At 36.5% G+C, this 23633-nt stretch overlaps 1 protein-coding gene across 1 annotated transcript in view; it reads right to left on the reverse strand.

Moving 5' to 3' along the window:
- Nucleotides 1-23404, reverse strand: part of STXBP6 (syntaxin binding protein 6 (amisyn)) — a 29958-nt gene extending 6554 nt beyond the window's left edge. Inside the window, exons 1-3 of the mRNA XM_010288900.1 lie at nt 23342-23404; nt 22655-22813; nt 20771-20936 (exon numbers count right to left, since the gene is read on the reverse strand). Coding sequence (XP_010287202.1) covers nt 20771-20936; nt 22655-22813; nt 23342-23404 — 388 coding nt within the window. The remainder of the gene's footprint in view (nt 1-20770; nt 20937-22654; nt 22814-23341) is intronic.
- Between the last annotated feature and the right edge of the window lie 229 nt (nt 23405-23633).

A 23633-nucleotide genomic window follows, 5' to 3' on the forward strand; every position in this document is an offset into this window, starting at 1 on the left:
TTCTCTCCAGGTAAGATCCGCTGTATTTTCCTATGGGCAGTGACTTGCAAAAGCTGCTATTCTGAGACTTTTTTGGAAAACTACTTTTGGATAATCTTTTACAGCGGAATGCCAGTAAAATAATAAAAAAAAAATTCCACGCTAATCTATGAGCAACACAGAAACCCATGTGTCAGTAGTCTATTGAATTTCATCAGTGTATTTCTAGAGCATGTGTAGGTGGTTTCTGGTATGACTGACTATGCCTTGTCCTTATATTAGTATCGCTGCAAGAATAGCAACACTTGTACTGGATGTATTGGAGAATCATTCCTATGAAGAAACCACCTACAACCTGCAAAATTTTTAAGCTGTTCTTCAGGAGGTAACTACTATGATTCAAGATCTCCAGAGAAGCTTGTTCTATGACTAAACAACAAAACTGCGTGAACTCTACCCACTTAGGTGTAAACTTATGCCAAGCACCTGCACTGAGCCACTGAAGAAAAACTCAAAGAACTCTGACAGTGAACATCTCTTTCCTGGAGTCTGGAAATACTATTTTCCATCTGTGTTTAGTTCCAGCCAAAGTTTTTACCTCCTGTTTCTGGGGCACCTGTATCTTTCTATAATTCTGTAGAACAGATCCTAGCAGTTGTGAATACAGACTTTTCTATTTCAAATAAACATGAAAGGAAAAAAAGCAAGTTTACATATTTTGTCATTTTATTAAACAGCTTTTTTTGAAGTCTCTATCAAGGGCAAGCACACAGCTTCTCACTATCCAACAGTATTTGTAGACTCACTGAGTAAGTAGAGCAAATATTGCCAGATAACATGGGGAACATATGTATTTATACTGAGTTTAATATAAAGTATTAGGTTAATATTAGTTTCTAGTACCACCAAAACATGTATGTTTAGGCCAACTTCAGTTTGAAACTAAACAAATCAAGCTTAATTCAATGGGTTTCTTCAGTTTAATTTTGCTGTATATAAAAGCACAGAAACATACTGCTAATTTATTTTCAGTTACTCAAACAAGTGGCTTAATACAGTTTCTTCTAATACAGCTTTTTCTTCCGTAATACTTTCTGTCACCTTATTTGAAGCCTTATTTGAATTTGAAAGGAACATGCAGATTTCCAAATCAACCAATAGCTACCCAGCTTAGTAATATAATTTACTAAGCAAATTATACATTTTGTTTTGAATTTGCAGTAGTGAAATACAAACTATTGGAATCAAACTCCCCTCTCCCCTTAGAAAATTCAACTGAATTCACCTGTATATACATAACTTTACTGGAGCCAAAGGCACAGAAATAGCAGAAGGGCAGCATCCCTTGGCTGAGTGCTTTAGACCAGCAATACTAGAAGTATTACTTGCTTATGGACATAAAAACTGAAGAACTAACACTTTGCAGCAAGCACCGCAACTCCGCTCAAACTAATTTTTAAATTTTTGGTTCGTATGATTACAAGCTATATCAGAGGGTCTTGCAGCCCATGAAATCAGGTGACATTGCCCTAGGCCTTTTATCAGGCACAAGAGAAAAGTACATCCTTAATCCATCACACCCAGTACCTGAAAGACACAGAGATACTATCAATCAATCAGCATGGGAACCAGTCTATTTGTTGAAAAGACTAACTGGTCACTAGAGACATCATTATTTAGCTTGCATGATTTGTTTTAACACACATTCATAAAAGGTTCATCGCATTTTCTATTAGCCATATCAAATGTAATTCAGTTCAATGCAGGGATTCTTCTGTACATTAGTGATAAGACTTTACAGTGACTAATCTGTAAATGCAAGCATTTACTTTTTAATTGTATATGCACTAACACAGCATTTAGCAACTACCTTCTGAGAAGGAAATATATGCAATTAGCTATGATAATTAAGAAGTTCATCTATCACATGAACAAACTTTTTATTTAAAGATATTTATGGTTCTCATTCAACTGCATAAAACTGGAACTCTGTCACTGAATAAAGGTTAAAAGCATAATGACAATCAGTTCAAGTTCATTAACAAGACCACCTCTATTACAACGTAATTACTCTATATGCCTACACATACTATTTACAATTAGATATGCTGGTGCCACTAGAAGTTCAACAGAAGTTTGGAAACATTGATTATAAATAAAAAGAATACCCTTTTTTCTCCTTCACTACTTTGTGCTTTGTTAACTTCTTGTGCACTCATCATTTAAGAACCAAAAGCAATGATCAATTAAAATATCAATACAAAACTAAAAGACTCTAAGAAGAGAAAGGTGCTGAACAATTAGAATGAATATATCCTTGTGAAAGAAGGGAGCATCGCAGAGATGCTTTTTGTAAGTGGGGAAGTGGTCTGAAGAAGGGAAGAGGCTATATAGTATAGCATTCAAGTGTTCAAGAAACGTGTGGATGTGGTGCTTCAGGACATGGTTTAGGGGACATGGTGGCGCTGGATTAATGGTTGGACTTGATGATCTTGAAGGTCCTTTCCAACCTAGTGTTTCTGTGATTCTGTGATTATTTCTCTTCCCAAGTTACTTCAGAACACTTACTGAAAACATAGTTTAAATTGACAAAAGCCAAATATAAAAAACACTAAGAGGGGAAGAGATGAATATAAATTCTGGGTTTCCTGACAAAGAATAGTGAAAGAAACCTTAAGACTGTATTTCTAATTATAGCTAGGAATTAAGATTACTTTCCAGTTTATCTGATCTCTCCTTAAAAATGGAGGTGACAAGACAGAACATAGCTTCAAAAGGGAATTTTGAAAATGAATCACCTTTTTAATTTCCATCTAAAATTAATGATGATCCTTTTGACTTACATAACAGAACAGCTTTAAATTCTTTGCTTAGTTATATCAGTTTTCTAACCCTTCATACCAATGATTATTATTAGATTCCATATATATATATAAAACTTGATTAAATTATTAAGAGAACTACAAAGAAAATAACCCAGTTTGCTAACATTTTGATCTTGTGTTCGCACGTTCCAAATCTCTTCAAATGAATCTCTCTGAGCACGGGAAAACTTCTCAAGATAAACAGAAATTTCAGGTCAAGTATTTCTCTGGTTTTTAAAGATAATACATCTACTTTAAAAATATCTTCAGAAATATAATAAAGTTAAATTTTTTCCTTAAAGAACCACAGTGAATTTCTTAGGTGTCTCTTAGCATTTCAGATGTTAATGTTAAATAGCATGGGCCTTGGTGATGACTTAAAAGGAACGCCAATAGTAACTGGCTACCATTTGGACTTTGAACTGCTGACCATTGATGTCCACCCACCTTGTCATCCACCTATCCAGCCTGTATTTCCTCAGCTTTGCTATGATGATGCTAGAGAAGACAGTGTTGAATGCCTTGCTGAAGTCAAGGAAAAAGACATCTGCTGCTCTCCCTTCATCCACTGGGCCAGTCACTTCATCACAGAAGACAAACTGGTCAGGAACAATTTGCTTTTAACAAATCTCTGGTGCCAGCACTCCTTGCCCTCCATGTGTCTAGATGCTTTTCAGAAGGATTTGCTCAATAGCCTCACAAAAGTAAAAAATGTATTTCAAGTTAACTAGAAATAGAAGTTTTCAGCACAGAATTACTACCTGGTTGAAATCATTGTTAAATACCAAAGTTTCTCTATGCATGCAAATAGAATTCAAACTCATGAAAACCTTATTTAATTTTCAATCCTACCCATAATATGGCTATTCATGATGGATGTTGTCTTAGTTGTCAATGTCAAGCATAACTTTTCAAATTCCAGGCTTGAGAAAAATTACTACAGTAATTTGTGTGTCTCAAAGTAGTTTCGGGTTTTTGTTGGTGGGGTTTTTTTTGCTTGTTTTTGTTTCGTTGTTTGGTTTTTTTTTTTTGTTTTGCTTGTTTTTGTTTTGTTGTTTGGTTTTTTTTTTCGTTCCTTTGGGCGTGGTGGTAGGGTTGTTATTTATTTTTGAATTATCAAATCTTTTTGATCCACCTCTATCTTGCCTTTCATAAAAAGTTTTTAAAAACACCTACCCATAATTACTGCACAGCAAAGATCCACAGTATTTCTCTGATACAAAACTCATTCACTACTACTTTAAAAAGTTTTAATAGACTGAAGAAAAAAAAATTATCAAATCTATCAGCATGGCAGCTCATTCCAGTCACAATGAGACTTTTTTTTTTTTTAACCTAATATCCTTTTGTGTCTTTCATTTCAGTGAAAGGATGCTATTTTAGCATTCTGTTTCTGGTAGGTTCTCTCTCTGGCAGAGATAAAGTTTGTTATGCTAAACCTGAAGGTAATGTGGCTCAAACAGCAGGAAATTGAGGGGGAAGAGATCTTCTAGCGTGGGCTGCTGTGTGGGAATTTGTGCTTGTTCCAGTTAAATGTCTTCATCTGCACTGAGGATCAACAGCTTGTGAGTAACCAGTCTCTGCAGTTGTGCAGCCCACGAATACCCCTGACATGGGCTTCTCGAAAGCTCCCCTAAATCTACTAGGGTACAAGCAGCTCCACCGCAAAACTTCTCTCCATGTTCAAGGATGAGAGCTGGGATTTGCCCCATAACTGAAGTATTTCTGAATATAGTAGAAATTAGATGATTCCTACAATGTTACTTTGGACTCACAACAGCTAGAACAAGTCACAGAAAGTCTCAATCCTGAGTTACAGTTAGTAGTGTTTGCCAATAGTAATGTGTCTTATGCCGATATTATAATTTAATTTTATTTTCACTTTAATCAATCTAGCTACAAGTAGGGACTGTACCTGAAGCCAGCTTTTTCGTCTCCTTCAGACAACCACGCTTTAACCTGTTTAAATGCTTTAAACCTTCCCTTTAGGGTGTGTATTTCCCCTCTCTCCCCAAAAGCACTGGAAATGGGTAATAATGAATTAAGGAGATCGCTGCTATCAAAGACAAAATACTAGGCTAAATAGATTTTAATCTGATTTGGTTTGAGTGTTCATTATGTTCCAAGAAAACACCTAAGATGATGTTTAATGAAAACTGATGGACAATTAAGAAAATTAGAAGAATCAGCAGATGCTTTCACAAAAAGTTTTAGAGAAAGGTAAATGTATAGTGATACTTATCTAGTGTATTTTCCAAGTCTCAAACTATTTGTAACTTTGCGGATTTCATGAGACAAAGAGTATCTCTGCACGAATCATCTTGATTGAATTCTTTTCATAAACTTCTTTAAGAAAAGAACCAACCCCAAATAATATAATCTCCAAACATACCAGATACAAAGCAGATGCAAACATACCAGATGCAAACATACATGCATCTGGATGATCTTTGCTGTTCAAACCCCTCTACTTCAACATATCCTAACCAAAACCACAGAAATTAAAGAAAAATAGGTAGCATGAAACACAGCAGACCTTTAACTGACCAAAAGCTGAAAGCAGCACACAGACAGAATGACTTCTGCAGAGCACAGGGAAGAAAATTTAATCAAGTGGAGAAGATGAGGTCTTAAACAAAAAACAATGAAAAAAAATCACCTTAAGGGTTCAACAGTTCAGTATTTTTATTTCTAACAAGCAATGTGTATCCAAATTTCTCAATGTGACTTGCAAAATCTTAGAGTTGTATTGCAAAAAAACAACTCTCTTTTTGGTTCTGAGAGGGACTATAAAAATCCCTCCACAGACAGCTGAGTAGGATAAGCTTCCTTGCCACAGTCCAAAGAAAATGGAAGTATTATCTCTGATGCTGGTGACCTTTTATTTTAAACAGTGACATTAAAAAACATAGGGGCTATCAGAGTAAAAAAAAGAATAAATCATTAATGAGATCTCTTGATAATGAGAATACCTCCCGCTCTACTGAGATTCTCTTCTGTTTTATTCAGTACACCATAGCAATGGTGTCAAGTAAATTATTCATACTTTTTAACAGCTAAACTAATATAAACGCTTTTATAAGCACAGATTATTTGCGTTGACTGAAAATATAAATGTCCTTACAGATACTAAAAGAAAGCTATGTTGCACAGATGATATGTGAAATAATATGTTATCTAAAGCTTTACAAGTATTACTCTGTTGGGTCACCTAAGTAAAACCAGATTCAAAGGCAGAAAAAAGTGTCAAAAATATGGTCTCCACAGAAAATCTGACAAAGACCAAGAAAAGGAAAAAAACCGTGCATATGAAAAGTGTTTCTTAAGATTGCCTGCACTAGGCATGAAGAGACTGAGCTGATCAAATTACTGATTCAAATTTCAAGCAGTAAAATTAGAAAAATTCATTCAACATATCTTTGCTTCAATTTATTGCAGGAATTTGTCTCATCTTTACTTTGCTTAAAATGTTAACTTAAACCTTGGTGAGGGCAAATTATGCTGTTACTTTTAAGCAGATATCTTCTTACAGATAAATCCTGACAAATCAAAATCAGTATTAAATAACATTTAATGTTGATAGTTAATATTAGTGCTCATATTAGCAATAAATAGTTACAGTCAAGATTATTAATCCAGTATATCAAATACACAGAAATTTCAACTTTTCGGAAAAACTTTTTATGTTTTTAAGATCCAAGGTGGAAAACACTCTGTATGTAATAACTTCAAAAACCTTGCAGGAAGAAAGCGTAATTTGTTCTCTAAAAAGGATCCCCCATTTTCTTGGGGATTATAAAACCAATAAAGTCTAAAAATCTTACTGAGCAGTGATATTTGCCCATTATGACAATTATGAGTTAAGGGGGCTTAAATTATGAGTTAAAGGGGCTTACTCTGGAAAAGTTCTGTAATTATACAGGATCTCAAGCAATGCCACTATTACAGTCAATCTGTCAGGGAGCAGAATGTGCGATTAAAACAAAGAACAGCAGCTACCCACCATGGCAAGCTTCTGTTTTAGAATGAGATGCCACATTTAAACATTTATCTTAAATGCAGTTCCACTGAGGCCACAAGTGGAGAACTGTGAAAGTTGTGAATACTGACAAAGCTTGTGAGTTTTTCTGCTTTTGATCAGCTGACTCGTAAAATCACTGGAGGAGGGATAACTTCCATGAGGATTTTTATTGACATTGATGTCATCCTATAAAGAAAAAATATGGGTTTTTTAGTTGAAACCTTTCAGCTGTTTCTGCCAGTAGGCAAAATCCTGTATTTCCTACATTTCTTCATGACCACAACGTGAAATATCCATTTAAATTCTATTCAAAAATGAGAATATTTTGCTGTAAGGAATATTCAGAAAGAGGAAACATTTCCCATTGGATAAAAAGAAAGTAACTACTATAAAGAGTTATATTTAATATGGAAAAAAAAATTAAATCTGTCTTGAATGAAAGCCTGTGGTGGGTTGACCCTGATTGGCAGGTAAGCTCCCACCCAGCTGCTTGCTTACTCCCACCCAGTGGGATAAGGGAAAAGAATCAGAAGAGCAAAGGTGAGAAAACTTGAAGGTTGAGATGAAAACAGTTTAATAAATGAAGGGGGGGAAAAAAAAAGAAAAAAAACCCGAATCAAAACAAAAAAACCCCCAAAACCCAAACCAAACCCCCAAAAAACCAAACCCCCAAAAAACCAAAATACCAAAAGTGACGCAAAAACACTCACTCACCACCAGCAGCCCAACACCCAGCCAGTCCCTGAGCAGTGGCTACCTTGGGAAATCGCCCCCTCCCCAGTTCTTACTGCTGAGCATGCTGTGACATGGCATGGAGGATCTTCTTGGTCAATCTGGGTCAACTTTCCTCTTTGTCTCCCCTCCCAGCCTACATGCTGAGGGCAGGCAGAATGAGAAACCGAGAAGGCCTTGACACTGTGTAAACACTGCTCACCTAAAACACTGGTATGCTATCAACACCGTTTTGGTCACAAATCTAAAATACAGCACTATACTAGCTGCTATGACGAAAATGAGCTCCATCCAAGCCAAAACCAATACAAAGTCTAATTCACCTTTTCCCTGTCAAGGCAATCCAAAGGGTTTACACATCTCCAGGTGCAGTTTTTCATTGTTTTGTTTTGAACTAAATTCATCAAAGTACTGACATTTCTTTTAGGGTGGGTAGGAGAACCAGGTAGCAACATACTCTGAAGTTAAAACACAGGATTTTTTCTGAACAAAGGTACTGCTTATAGTCAGTGTCAATACTACTGATTGATCTTCTGATTAAGTAGTGTTAATTATTATTGAAAAACATAATGCACTAACATGCTACAATGGAGGCATAGAACACTGTATTTGTCAACAGGTTCACACTTCTGAATCAGGTAGGAGACTCTGAAAATTCTCTGTTTGCTAAAAAAGCAGATCCCACAAAAAATGCAGTGTCTGGCCGGGGGCTGACTGGCTGTGCCAGAGCAGCTGCCCTCAGGGAGAACATGGTCTGATAACCTAGGAGCTATACATTTAAGGGCAATCTTTTAGCAACACCCCAGTCACCTAAGACTGGTATGATGACGTTTATGTCTGAATGTTTCCTCTGCTAATTGTGCACATTTCTCCCATCTGTTTTGATCAGCTACTGTCAATAATAAAAATCAACTTGCATGTGGCTTGTATCTCATTAGTCGCTCCTCTAGAGAGCACTCTGCAAAAGCCACCATCTCCTCCACTCTCCAAACTGTACTTAACCACTGAAAACAACACTTCAGAAAGAAGAAAGCAATCGCAGGAAGCTCAAGCTCTTTACCTGGTATTTGTTGAGATGGGAATTCAGTTGCCTAGAAAGGTATTCTTTTCCAAGGAAAAGGGCAAGTTACAAGTTTCCCTAGTCTGAAAGTTTCCCCTAGACTGTCAAGGCACATATTAGCCAGATCCAGCAATCAAAATGGTAAATTTTGTTAAGAAAAAGAATTATGCCGTACGAAAACCTGACTAACAGGTGTTCATTACTGCAATACAGCACTGAAGACATAAAGGCAAATCTCTGTCTCCTAAAATTGTCACAGAAACTGTTCACAACATGGAACAGCTGTGTCCAGAATGACCCGCCAGAAACACCACAATAGTAATAAAGGACAAAGTGAACTCTAGGCTTCTAGCTCAGGAAGCTTAGGTATTTAAAAAAACCAAAATATTTAGACTGATGAAGTTCCAACTGATGGTGGCACTTCACACTCCCATAAGCTGCCTCTCCTTACTGAGCATAGTTGTTTTGTTAAAATCGTGATTACCAGAGAGCTACAGTTCCTACACTACCATTAGCCCAAGTTCTTCCATCACTACCGTAACGTAACAGCTAATCATAAAGGTTGACAGGACAAACATGTTCTTCCCTCTCACCTCCCTTCCAACTGACTGTTACACATCCACCACATGTACTGGTGCTGTGCCAACAGCCTCCTTTTAGGAGCTCTTCTGAATAAAAGAGGAAACTGCTGCTAAAAAGAACCAAACAGATAAAAAGTTTTTGACCTCTCAAATAGCCACGTGAAAGCCTTATTAAACAGCTCTAGTTATTAAGTAGAAGATTACAGAAACAGTATTTCTGTGATTGTAATCCTGCGAGATAATTCCCTCTTACAACTTAATGAATTCACATGAATAGTCTCTAGATAATTTCAGTATTTAAATTATTAGCTGGAAAGGATGACTAAGTGATCTGAAAGACGTAACATTCATAGAAAGTAGTATCTTTACTGAATTTATTAATTATAATTTTGAAATACTTGAACCTGAACTTAAATCCGAGTATCAATTTCTCAATTTATCTTTCAAGGATAACATACTTCCCAGCTTAAATTTAAGCCTTAAACTCTAGAAGTCTCCTAGTTCACCCTGGACAGGAGGATTTCCATGGACTTCCACCTTCTTTGAAAGTACAGAAAACACTTCTGTAGGCCTTTGCAGCCCAATCTGCAAAGTTTGTGACCTTCAAAAGAAGCCTTTGTTACTGAAGTCTGGTAACTGTTGTGATATAAGTAGTATATATTCTGCACTTAATTTAGCTTTTACTGATCATGCAACAATAAGAGTCACTGTACTCTCAAGTCACGGATCAGTGTTCTGCCTTTGTAAAAATCTGATTCTGCCCAGGAAAGTAATACAGGTTTCAGAGTAAGAAGTGATCTCAAATTAAGACTTATGACACTAGTTTCCCACTGTTCTGATGTGGGGTAGGCAATTTCTTCTGACACAAATGAATCTTGTAATACCCGTTAATGCCAATAGTGGCCAAAACCAGCTGTGAATAGAAAAATGCAGGGAAAAATTTTGTATTATTTTGAAGCAGAAGCTTCTAGACTAGAAGCCCATCTAATTTGTTTTTTTGTCCAAAGCACATAAGACAGAAAGAAAAAACAAAAAGTGGATTATAAGCACTCAAACTTTTAGAAACCTTACTGATTTGCAACACCTGAAATGAAGCCTATAACATAATTCTAGTAATTTAGAATATTTATACTGTAACAATATGTTCTAACATTGTCACTTCATTGCTTTTACATCCGCATACAATTTATTTTTATAGCTCTGTGATTTTGTACTTTTAAGGCCAAAAAAAGCCAAGTTTAACATGTCTCAGTTCTCACATGAGGAAACGGCATATTTTATTCCTGCTATAAGTAACATCTATAGCCTGGGAGTTAAACAGATGCTTCCAAATTATTTCTAACAATAACAAAAAATACCTTGTGAATCATAACCTTATACTTTTAAAAAGGTCCTACTGATTATAAAGAATGTAGGAGGCAAAATAATATACCTAACTGTTCAGCTGCAAATGTCTCTACAGAATTTGTTTGTAGCCTGATACCAGCACAGAATCTATCATGATTAGCCAGTATAACTGGTATTTCAGCAGCTTGGATCAGCTTCTAACCTTCAATAATGGGAAAGTTAAGTGAGTATAGGGATTGTCATCTCAGATTTGATTCCACCCCTGGGAATCAAAACAGTGGCATCCCTACCAAGTCTCTTCTGCTCTCAAGATGTTCTATAGCTGTACAGATGTAATGCAATGCATTAAAGGCTACAGTGAGTGAAGGTGATATAGATCCGATCTGTTTTGCATTCTATGAGTGAGTTTATATACTGTGAAAAGGTAGACAGAAAATCAATAAACTGTATACTTAATCAACAATCCTTTTGTAGAGAAGTAATTCTGAACAGCAAAAAATCCCAAAACTTGGGTCTAAGACATCATAAAGACTACACACAGTGTTCCATTTCTTAATGTTTTATATTAAACAATAATGCTAATCCATGAAAAGGAATCCTAAAAATATCAAGTCATTGCAGCTAAATTTTATGTGTTATTTTTCAAATGGCTTGAGTAGCCTGGAAGACATTTTCCTAATGTGCTACCTAAACTGATGGTCTACAACTTTGTATTTTATATTTACCTCTTCCAGGTTAGAAATCTAAACAGTTTAGAAACCTGGGTTAGGAGGGAGTTTTCATATATATGTTCATTTGGAGGCCAGATGTAAGATGCTAGACACCCAGAAACTAACTTTTTCTTCTAAGCCAAAGAAGAACAGGGACTGACATTTTATTCAAACATGGACACTGGATATATATAATTAAGCTAGGATGGAATGGCTGTTAAAATCAGAGGGTGGAAAACAGCATTAGACAGAATTAGAATGGGCTATTTTATTCAAGAGCATTGCCAGCAGATTTTAAATAGTACATAGAATTGAAATAGAGGAGAGAGATGAAAACATGGAGGGAACATTGTTCAGCAATAAAATACTTAATTGTATTTCTTTGTTGTAGATTAATTTTGCAGGACACAAAATTAACTATGTATTAACACATAAAGAAGCAATTTTAGTTTTCTATTCCTTTAAGCAGCCTCCTGAATCTGGAAGTTCTACTCCAGGTGCCCTGGAAAGGATTATGTTTTATTGCCATGTGGGGAAAAAGGGATCAACTCCCAACATCCCAACTGCTGAATAACATTTTTTATCCTACTTCCCCTCAATTCCCAGAAAGCCTGGACATAGAGAACATAGTTTAACTGGTGTCATTTGCCTCATCTTCACATAGATTTAGCATGAGTTTTCCAACATTTAAATACTATTTTCTAATTCATTTTTTGGAAGCCCTGAACCTGGGAAGCTCAGCCATATTCAAAGGTAGTTTGAACTGCAGGTACGTAAGTCAGAGGGAAAAAGTCCTGACTTTTTTCCACTATAGTGGTGTATTCTGAGGTCTGTGTTTTCAAATACCAGGTTTACAAGAAGGCAAAACCACAACCAAACAAAAAAATAATAATACCAAAAAACCCCACAAAACACAAACAAATAAAAAACAAAACAAAACCCCCCACAGTCCATATACTATTGATATTACAAATTAAAATGCAGCTATCAAATTAACATTGCATCTGAACAATCAGAAAGAACAATTAAATGTTAGTAAATAAGACTATACAAACAAGGTCATCTACACATTCTTATGTCAATATGGGTAGTGCAAAAGATGAAAGAGATGCTAAAATCCTTCAGAATAAAAATAACCTATGCTACCAAAGTAGAGAGCCATTGCTGTGAAACCACACGGTGGGACATACATACTGAACTGTTCCTATCTGTGTCAACAGGAGAAGTACAGAAGACCGAAAATGTCAACACTAATGAATTCCTGCTAGTTGTGAAGGTACACTGTACTATATTTAGAATTTTTTTTGAATGGAAACAATGCTGGACAACAAGTACAAGATAATTTACACTTCCTATTTACTTAATTGAGATGCATAGTAATGTCATTGCCTTATGACTTTGAAAGGGACCATTTATAAAAAATACGGCATATAGGATTTTTGCCCCGAAGCTCAAGAAGTGATTCTGGGGAGACTACTATCCTTTCTGATTGAAACTGGAAAAAATAAAAATTCAAAAAGATAACAAAAAGATACTCTGAAAAAAATATGCAACAATTCATTAAGCACCAGATGGTTCTGAGCAATGCATTTCAAATGAGCTAGTGGCTGTGTGGTTTACAAACAAGATGAGGTCAATGGTTGGAGCACTGTCATTTTACGAAAAACTCTTATTTAATGCATTTGAGTTTTCTTGTCTCAAGCAACCTAAGAATTTATGCAAAATTCATTCTCAAGGACTTAAGGTCACAAATATTAAGAAATGGATTTGGATTCACACACAAGTGTGTCCCACAGAGGTATTTTCAGCAGTTTATTTTCAGTTATTATGATTGAAGCACCACTTGTATGCACTTTTCAGACTGGGAAAAATGTCTGCATTAAATGAAGTAACAGTGACCTAAAGAAGCAGCATAAGAAATACTGAGTTGCAGGAAGAAGAAAGGAGGATTTTAGGTTTTTAAACAGCTGGGCATTCAGGTGGTGCAGTTTTCCCTTTTAAAGATTTCATTTGCTCCTCATGCAAGGCTGCTTTTTTCTTTTTTAAAAGAATAAGAGAAGCAATTCTGTTTTCCATTTCTAATAATTCTGAAGTCATTATGACCATGGACAATCACCTTTCCATGTCAGAGTACAGCTAGATCAAAACAAGTTTCATTAAGGATGAAGAAACTCTGGCTGGTCTCGCATGGTTACTCACAAAGGTGACCAGAAGACAGTTTTCACTGATCAATTAATGCACAGCGGCATCAAAACATAATTATCATCCAGGTCATTTTAAGAAAGTACTGATGAATTCCAAAATGCTATAAAATATATATACAAAACGAAACATGTGTTTTATCTATACACAAATATATCTCCACACGTATAAATACACTGAGTATGTGTAAATCAGACTTGTATCTTCAACATCTATTAAAACCACTAAACTAAATGAAGCTATGCAAGGTGAGAAAGTAAAAGATACCTCAGTAAGACAAATCAGGGTCAAACTGGCAGGGAATAGCTTTGCCACTGTTATCACAGTTCATATTCAGGATAAATTCTACCTCTGGGGTAAGAAGCACCTCACGTAGTCCCTGAGGTGGGCTTACAGGAGTGACAAACTGAGCGTGTAATAACTCAGGTGGGCTAAGACCAATCAATGAATAAAGAAGAAAAACATAACTTTTCTTTAGCTTATCAGAAATTTTCTTTAGGGAAGCACAGCAAATACCAGCTACCCACAGCGAGCATTTCAAAGATGTTGTAAACTTCTTTATCAATGTCATCATATGAGTCCAGGCAGTTGCATTTCATCTGAAATACAGTAACTATCTTTATAGCTGGAGGACGTGATCTCTAGTGCTCACTGTAATGCAACATGGGATGCACACAAGATTTTTCTTTTTGTAGGTAGCACCGTGACACTGTGCTTTCTCCTGGAATCAGATTCATGGCATGACTGACATGCAGAAACTGACTTCGCTATCAAGTTTATTTTTACAGGCTGTTTACTTTCTTCCACAAAAGCACTTTTTTAAGCAGAACTCTGCTGTGGTTTAACCTAGCAGGCAGCTAAACACCACACTCCTTCCCCCCAGGGGGATAAGGGAAATAATAATTGGGGAAAAAATAAGTAAAATTTGTGGGTTGAGATAAAGACAGTGTAACAGGACAGAAAGGGAAGGGATAATATACTACTACTGCAATATAAGTGATGCACAGCGCACTTGCTCACCACCAACCGACTGATGCCCAGCCACTTCCCGAGCAGCAGCCCTCCCCAGCCAGCTCCCTCAAGTTTATATACTGAGCATGACGTACAGTATGGAATATCCCTTGGGCCAGTTTGGGTCAGCTGTCCTGGCTGTGCCCCCCTCCCAGCTTCCCGTGCGCCCGCCACCTCCTTGCTGGCAGGCCAGCATAAGCAGCTGAACAGTCCTTGACTGCTTAGCGACAACATCAGTGTGTTATCAACATTATTTTCATCGCAAATCCAACACACAGCACTACACCAGCTACTAGGAAGAAAATTAACACTATCCCAGTTGAAACCAGGACAAACTCTAATGCACCAAAACTGACAGTACAGTAACTTGCAAGCCACAACAAACAACACATTCAGTTTAAATGCAATTTGCTAGGAAAATATTTACTAAGGCACAGACACACAGTGAAACAAACCACACACAGGCGTGTGGCTCAAAGGTGCTGGAATGCACTACAGATACAACAGCAGCTCAGTAGAACTGCGTTATAAGCCAACTGCATTTTATTGCTAGAGGAGGAAAGTAAATAGAACTGCCAAAGAGGATCAGACCAGCGGTCTGTCTAGCTGCATGCGTTACCGCCTTCTGCGAGGGATGTAACACTGCAATAGGCAAACTGGAGTAACTACACAACGAAGTCGTCTCCTAAGCCTCAATAATTACTAGTTTGCTTAATGATCAGACGAACAAGAGAATAATACATTACTTCCAATCTTTGCTTATTAATAAAATTATGCTTTTATTCGTATCTTCAGATAGCTAATCTTTTAAATGTTTTTACACAGGCAGCACATTAAAGTAATGACTTTCATAAGCTAAGAGGTTTTTTATTTTCTTTCTACCTTTGATCTTTTTGTCTTGATCTGGTTTTAGTGCTAATAAATGTTCCGTTTACAAAAAAGGATAAGATATTTTCTATAATTTTTCAAGCCAATTGCATTCACACACTTCGGTTTCTTCTAGGGTTCAACATCACCATATAGGTTTGACTGTCCCTGCCTTCCTGCCTCCAAAATACTGTACTGAAGTTTAAAGTTCAGTCAAAATTACAGAAATTAGAAATTAACAACTGAAGTCTGGAGCATATATACCACAAAGAGCCAAACTGACAGGTCACAATAATTCCTCTTTCACAGAAAATTATCTTCTCTATTTCAAAGTACTTTTCCTGTTAATGTTTTTAAATCCTGGCACTGATGCCAGGACAGGACGTTATTGTACACTGCAGACCAGCTATAAATTAGGGAAATATCTAATTAGGATCAATTTCATATTACCACAACATTTACCCTCTTCCAAATGGAGAAATTTATTTAAACTTGAAAACTTTAAACTCTAGTCTAATACATTTATAAAAATCTATTCTAACCTGAGTTAGTAATATTTTCAACACTAACCAATATTTATACTTAATGAAAATCTAACCAACCAGAAACTTCCACAATCGGTAATTACTACAAAAGCACAGAACTCCATTTTGGCTCTGTAAACACCGAAATCTGATAATTTGACAGAAGAAAATCTCCCATTTCTATGACAAACGTTATTATTCTGCATCTTGAAGATAACACCTCACTTAGACCTTCATTCTTCAGAAAAGGCAAGAAAATGTATTCCTTAATGCTTTCTATATTATCTCAGAGTTATACAGATCAAAAAGGAACCAACCTTTATAATGATAAATGTCCCTTCTCATTTTATGTACCCTTACAGATAATGTACCAAAAAAAAAGCACATAATGTACTTTTTTTCCCCAAGATTCCCATTTTAGAAAGTTAATTTAGAGCTCTGATTGTATACAATATTTCTATGGAACAAGCACTCAACTATTCTTATCCATTCTTATCTCAACGCACGGCTTTTATGCTTAAGATAACTAGAATCCATCCAGTTAAATAAAAAAAATTGTAAAGCAGAATTATTCTTGACATGAATGCGCAGGGCATAAAAGCAAGCACCGGGAATGGTCTTTGGCAGCAGAAAATTTATTTCCATCTATATTTCAATCTCTAGGCTGTCAGCAGCCTTTATTTTCTCTAAAGCAAATAACTGAGTATCTGGTATGCATTGGCAAGAAATATCTTAAATCACACGCAAAAAAATTTGCTGTTCCTATACAGAAACATTGCTAAGATTCATCTGACCAGTAATTTCAAAACTGCAAAACACCACCAAAATAACATGGTAGATACTTTGTCCTCCCTGCCCCACCCCCCTTTTATTTGGTCAAATTAATTTGCATCAGACTTCGTTTACAAGTGAAAGTCTGTAAGAATAATATGTTCAATTACCCACTTTTTTCAATGGCTATCAGGTAAAAGTTGATACTAACAAGTACCAGGTATTTGACAGGAGGGAGGGGAGCAATTCTCTTTTTTCCTATCACAATTCCTAACAGCAAGTTTTCCTTCACCTCTTTTAGTCAGTCATTAATCTTGCACAGTATGGTAAACACTGCTATATGCTTACCAGGTCCTAAATGTGGTAAACTGAGTCAACAGCTTATGAAAAAAGAAGTACTCATTACCATTCTTATATTGGGAATGTATTCTTGGAGGAAAAAAAGAATATTCCATTAATAACTCCTGCCAGCTGTCACAGAGAAGAGGTTACAGAGGCAATGATGTTATTACTCTGGGCTTCTAAGAAAATTTTAATTAATTCAACAGAATGACTGTTAAAACCAAAGCATACAGGCAAGACAAAGCTTAAAACAATAACAAAAAATTGCAGGATCATAATCTGCTTTCAACCTGAGGTCTTGCTCCTTTCCAAGGATTATGCATTTCTAATATGTATCTAAAGGTTAGGCAGGACAAAGCTTAAAACAACAACAAAAAATTGCAGGATCATAATCTACTTTCAACCTGAGGTCTTGCTCCTTTCCAAGGATTATGCATTTCTAATATGTATCTAAAGGTGGCAGCAACCGTTTATTCTTATAGGCCCAGAATTAGTATTTAAGGAGCTTCAAATGCTGTATCACAGGGCTCTACCTAAGAGAGAGAGTCTAATTCATCCTCAGTATCAGTCTAATGTTATGTCAAGAATTAAGTTGTTCTAACAAACACAACCTGTAGATGACAATTTCTGCACAGCATTGATCTCCAACTTTGTCTTTTACATTACTGATGTAAATGCAATAAAATCAGATTAACTGGCCACTGAATAACAATTAACATAACACAAAGATACTCCAAATTGGACATACTTCAATATCAGAACCTGTATGTTAGAAAGATACCAAAGTGGAAAGTATTTCCTACTTCAGTCAAAAAACCTTCTACCTCCTTGGTAGGCCTGCCTTGCCTTTCCTCTCCGAAATAACATCCAGATGAACATAAACTATGGAGAAGGCTCTACTACAAAAGAAAAATTTGAAATATTTAGTACAACATACTAGTTCGAGGAATCTTGTTACAGTCTTCACAAATTTGAATTTGTTCTTTGGTCTCAGAATTAGCACACACACCTTTAATCAGTTCTCATTATCACTGTAATTACTAATGTCATTAATCAAGTTACAGAAAGGAGTCTAGCCTATTTAATTCTACAGGTTATATCCTTACATCACACTCAAATGAAATGCAAAATGAAAGCAAAAAATGGTTCTGGAGAAAAAGAATCAAGGGCAGGATGTATGTATGTGTGTGGAGGTAAACGGAGAAAAGCCATGAAGAGGGTCTGCAGTTTCACAGGGGCACCCATATTTACTTACAGCTAAACTCTTAAGCATTTCCTGCAGACACAGAAATAGCTTGAATTTCACTTTCTTCACTCCTATCCTTTAGGAAGGAATAAGGCTCAATAAGATAAGTAAGTTTGTAAACAAGCCTTTCAAGTTCTTTCATCTTCAGTTCCACTTGGGAGGAAGTGTTCTTTGGTGGCTTTTTAAATTATTTTTGAAAATATGCATTAGTTACAAGATACACATTACATACATAATGTTCATATCTGTATCATTACATACATAAGCATATATATGTCCAGAGAAGGGCAACGAAGCTGGTGAGGGGGCTGGAGCACAAGTCTTATGAGGAGCGGCTGAGGGAACTGGGGTTGTTTAGTCTGGAGAAGAGGAGGCTGAGGGGAGACCTTATCGCTCTCTACAACTACCTGAAAGGGGGTTGTGGTGAGGTGGGTGTTGGTCTCTTCTCCCAAGTAACTAGCGGTAGGGCAAGAGGAAATGGCCTTAAGTTGCGCCAGGGGAGGTTTAGATTGGATATTAGGGAAAATTTCTTCACTGAGAGGGTGGTCAGGCATTGGAACAGGCTGCCCAGGGAGGTGGTGGAGTCACCATCTCTGGAGGTGTTCAAGAAACGTGTGGATGTGGTGCTTCAGGACATGGTTTAGGGGACATGGTGGCGCTGGACTAATGGTTGGACTTGATGATCTTGAAGGTCCTTTCCAACCTAGTGATTCTGTGATTCTGCGATATCTCTGTGTGTGCATATATTGTAATAGTCTATTAAAAAAAAAATACTTGTAAGGTATTAGAAGTTAAACTGCCTAACCATCTAAAAAAGTGTTACATTGCACATCCCCCAGAAAGTTCAAAAGAATATAATCTAAAACACAAAGGCTGCCTTGGTAGAGCGGATGAAGTGACATAATCTGATTGCATTAAGGTTTAAGAATTGTTTGAATATACTCCTTTGGCTAATTTGCAGAAAAACCCAAAATAACATCAAAAGATCCCAAGTTGTAAATTCTAAACTGAATTTAATTAATTTCAAGATATATCCTCAGATATATGTTCTTTGGTTGAATCAGGAACTCAGGTTTGGACAGGTCAAGCTTACGAGAATAAAATGAGGCTGTAATGTGTGGTGGTTTAACAACACTGATTTATTAGCAGGAAGGACGGAAGTGAGCATCATTAGCAAAGAGATGACAAACACAGGCTTGCTATGAGATTTCTTCCATATGAAATGCAAAAACTGTAGGGGATATTTTCTCCCATCAGTGCAGGTGGGAGATGCTCCTCCCTCCTCCCCACCACACCAAAAAGACAACAAAGGAAATCCTATTGATGTGGAAGGGGAAAAAGTGAGAAAGGAGGTTTACAGGAAAGTTTTATGCCTTTTTTCTTTGTTTGAGAAGATACTAATAGGTTGATTGACAGAATAGTTCTGATCTATGACCAAAGTTAGCGGTAACCTCAGTGTCAATAGCTAAATAATACAAATCAAACTGGAGATCGTTTTCTTCTACCTCAAGTTTACCTTTGGTGTTTTCAAGAAAAGGGATGCAAGACAAAGTAACAGCCAGAAGAAAGTGCATATAAAGGTGGCTGCACAAAATATAGTTCTGATAATAGCATACAGGAACTTATTCTAGATTTATGAGAGGAGTTACCAGAAAAAACTGAGTAAGGTTCTGCATATTTATGATTGATGTCTACTGGGGGGAAGAAACAACAACTAAACAAAACCCCAAGTCAGCCTGCACTTCTCTCTTAGAGTTTGGAAACAGGACTGTTAGGAGACTCATTGAGAAAGAACAACAATTTTTTATTCCAGCTGTGCAGAACACAGGAGGTGTAACAGGAGTTTTTAGAAGTGTTCTGTTTTAAAGCAGACAAAAAGAACATTATTTTCAGAAATTTCAGTCTAATGGAACAACTAAACCAGTTTATTTTTCTACAGATACTTTGTGAAATGAAAATCCCCCCCCCAAAATAGTTTTTGTTGCTTGGGAAGTAGATCGTAAATACAAATTTCAAATATTGACCAGACATTTTTTTACCTAATCAGACCTTTTTTTAGCCTAATCATGGAAATTCACATTAAGATACGTGATTTATGAAACACAACAAAACTCTAAACTAACTGATTTCTGCCAAGATAAAAGTAAATTCCAAAAAAAACACGGTTAAGTTTAATAATAACCACTTTTTGACAGACTTGTGAGGAAACGGCAATGATGAACAGGCTTTTAGTGGAAAATTTTTCAGGCCACCCAGAAATGTTTCTGGATGAACAAAAGTAGAGAGACAAATCAAAATCAAGGTTGCTAAAAAGATGCTAAAAACTCACAAGGTGGGTAGGGGATGTTGCCTACACAACTGAAGACTAGGGAAGCAAAGATAGCAGAAGACCATGAAGTGGTGCTTGATGGAGAAATGCTGAAGCCTAGAAGTTTACTACGGTGAAGTTAGTATATTCAGACCCATGATTTCACCTCCAACTGCACAAAGTACTCCAGCTGCAACTGACTTACCTCCCATAATTTTAGACTGGCAGTTGATAAATTCTGGCTTCTTGTCTGTAAGGTATCGCTGACAGGTGTGATGTAGAACCTGAAAGAATGTGCATTTTTCTGAAGCTGTGCTTGCTACCCATTGGTCAAAAGCATTTTCAAACAGTAAATCAAATTCTGGGGAATCCTAGGAAAAAAAAAAAAAAACAAAACACACTCCTATTATTCCAGTTTTATAAATGATTTGGAGAAAGATATAGAGCTATTATTTTTTAAAAGGCATTATGTTGGAAAGAAGCAGAAAGGTCATGCAAATCAAGACCATCCTGAGATTATTTTTCCTTTGCATATTTTTGGATGTAAAAAAACCCAGGTAGGCAGTTTTTTTCTTGCAGGTATTTTTAATGAGGAATATTCAACTATGACAGAAATACCTGAAAACAAAAATATTTTAGACCAAAAAATAAAGGTCTCATAAGAAACTCTTGTTATCTACAGATAACTAGTTACTTATGCCTTCTATGTTACGCAAGGATTTGTTCTGCTCAGCACAAAATCTACTTTCATGCTATATTATAGAAAGTGTGGTTCCCTCTCAATGCTCAACCTAAGGAAAACAAATAGCAGGTCCTAGTTATTGTATGTGATGTATTATCATAAACTGTTGCTTAGGGCTCAGGATCACCTGAACAAAAAGAGAACTCCTGGGGTGGGAGGGGTGGGGAGAAATCAAAGCCCAGTTCTATTCTGTGCATCAACTGTCAAAATAAATGGATTGTATGCAAGAAGTATTACTATATATTTAGCAATATTTGCTAAATGTAATTTTGTAATCTAATCTAGTAAATGCTATTTTGAATCTATGACACTAGGAATCACAGGAAGACAAGTTTGAAAGGAATATATCTAAGCTTAAGAACTTGACAGGACTTTCTGAGAGTATCCCAAGTATCTGTTATTTACATAGCTGCACAGCAGATGCTGGGAAAGGGCCTAAAACCCATATCCCTTATGTATTTGTCATTGCTCTCATTTTTTTTGTCCCTTTACCCAGAGAAAATACAATTCCACACCCTGCATTTCATAGGGCAGTGGCCAAACTAGTAACAGAACTTGGTGCACCACTGCCAAGATGCTTAGCTGGCTGATGACAGCACAGCTTTGAACAAACCAAGAGGGTTAGTCACAAACATATTCTGCTGTACAATGAACACGGTAAGTCACTTTGTAATCACATAGCATGAGCCACATTCCTAACTTCTAATTCTGATGGTTTACTACTGAAGATTTGTATTCATAAGCTTATTACATGTTAGTACAACTTGGTCTTGAGATAGCTCAAAGTGTATATTCCATATTAAAGGAATTCCAGAACTATTTCACAGGAGGTTGATTGGTTTGTTTGCTTGTTTCAGGTTTAAATCAGTGTTCATGAGCCGTTGGCAACTAAACCATGCCACTGCCCTTTGTAGGAAAAGATAAGAAATGCAGAAGAATCTGAGAAAAAACACAAGGTTAACAACATTTCACAAACTTGAACCTCAGTAACCTCTCCTGTCCTTGCTTCTACTTACTACTCTATCATACAACACAGCTGCATGCCAAAATGGACCCCAAGAGACTTATATCTGAAGACGAGGCAAACAAGGCTCTTCTTTTTCTCTTTACAAAGAAGAGAGAGAGTAGGAAGAAAAGTAGGGAAAAGATTATGCCCTCTGGCTTCCTCCCATCTTTCTCATTAAAATCTATTTCACATATTCCATTGAGTTATTTCTTTGTAGAGAATTTGCACTTAAACCTGTGTCTTATATTTCCAGGCACCCTCTGAATAGTGAAAGAATGCCTGATTCACAAATCAGTTATAAAAGTGCTCAATTTTCATTTTCCAGAACTGTTGAAACTCACCCGATTAGGGTCTATACCATTGACCTGGCGAAGCTGCTCGAGCATCCACTGTGTTCTCCTGACAAAAGACGTAGAACCTTCAAATTGTTTCACCTTCGTAATAGACGCTTGAGCTGGTTTCTTGTTTGTCACTGAACATATAAAAGAAAACACATATAACTGAAATGGGCTTAATGTTTCAGGAACGTGCTGTTTAGTTCACCGTATCAGTAGCTAGCATGCTGGTATATTTTCTATAATGTCCCACAAAGGAAGCATATGTCACTGATTCTGACAGTAGAACACATTCACTGTCCTGGATAAAATAGTGAAAAGCACATTCCTTATTGTCAGAATGATGGTACAATGCCAAATAAGCATTACACTACTTGAAATTAGATATATTTTGGCCATTATCAACTTAAGTTGCCAACACTCTGTAAAAAACCAGGACTAAACCAAAGGTCTGTCCATCTACTTTCTCACAACCACCTTACTGTTCTCTTCCCCACGCTAATTAGCAGACGTTTCTCATACCCAGCCTCTTATTCATTTCTTTCTCTCCCTATCATTGTAGACAACACACACACAAAAACCCCAAGGAGGCATGTCCGTGTAAAAGTAAGTCCATTTATGTACCTTTTTAAAAAAAATATTGTTACTCTAGACTGACTCTCATGTTGGTGATTGATTGAAAAAAACCCATACGTTTCTCATCTTTTCACAACCTGTCACATGTAGGTCACGCTTGTATACCACCACCACCACCATCTATTACTCACTTTCCAGTCAACAGACATAAGTACATGCACTTACTGCATTGAGAAAGTAAACCTATCAAATCGGACAATAGTCTGTGAAAAACAGAGTTACAAGAATTAAGGAACTAAAGATCGATCAAACACACAGAAATATTAGGTACCACAAACAGAGACCATAAATAAGAATGATAAAACCAGGAAAGTTATAAAATGAATGTTAAAAACTACAGTCAGTCATG

Source organism: Phaethon lepturus, unplaced genomic scaffold, assembly GCF_000687285.1.
Source record: "Phaethon lepturus isolate BGI_N335 unplaced genomic scaffold, ASM68728v1 scaffold296, whole genome shotgun sequence".
NCBI lineage: Eukaryota > Metazoa > Chordata > Aves > Phaethontiformes > Phaethontidae > Phaethon > Phaethon lepturus.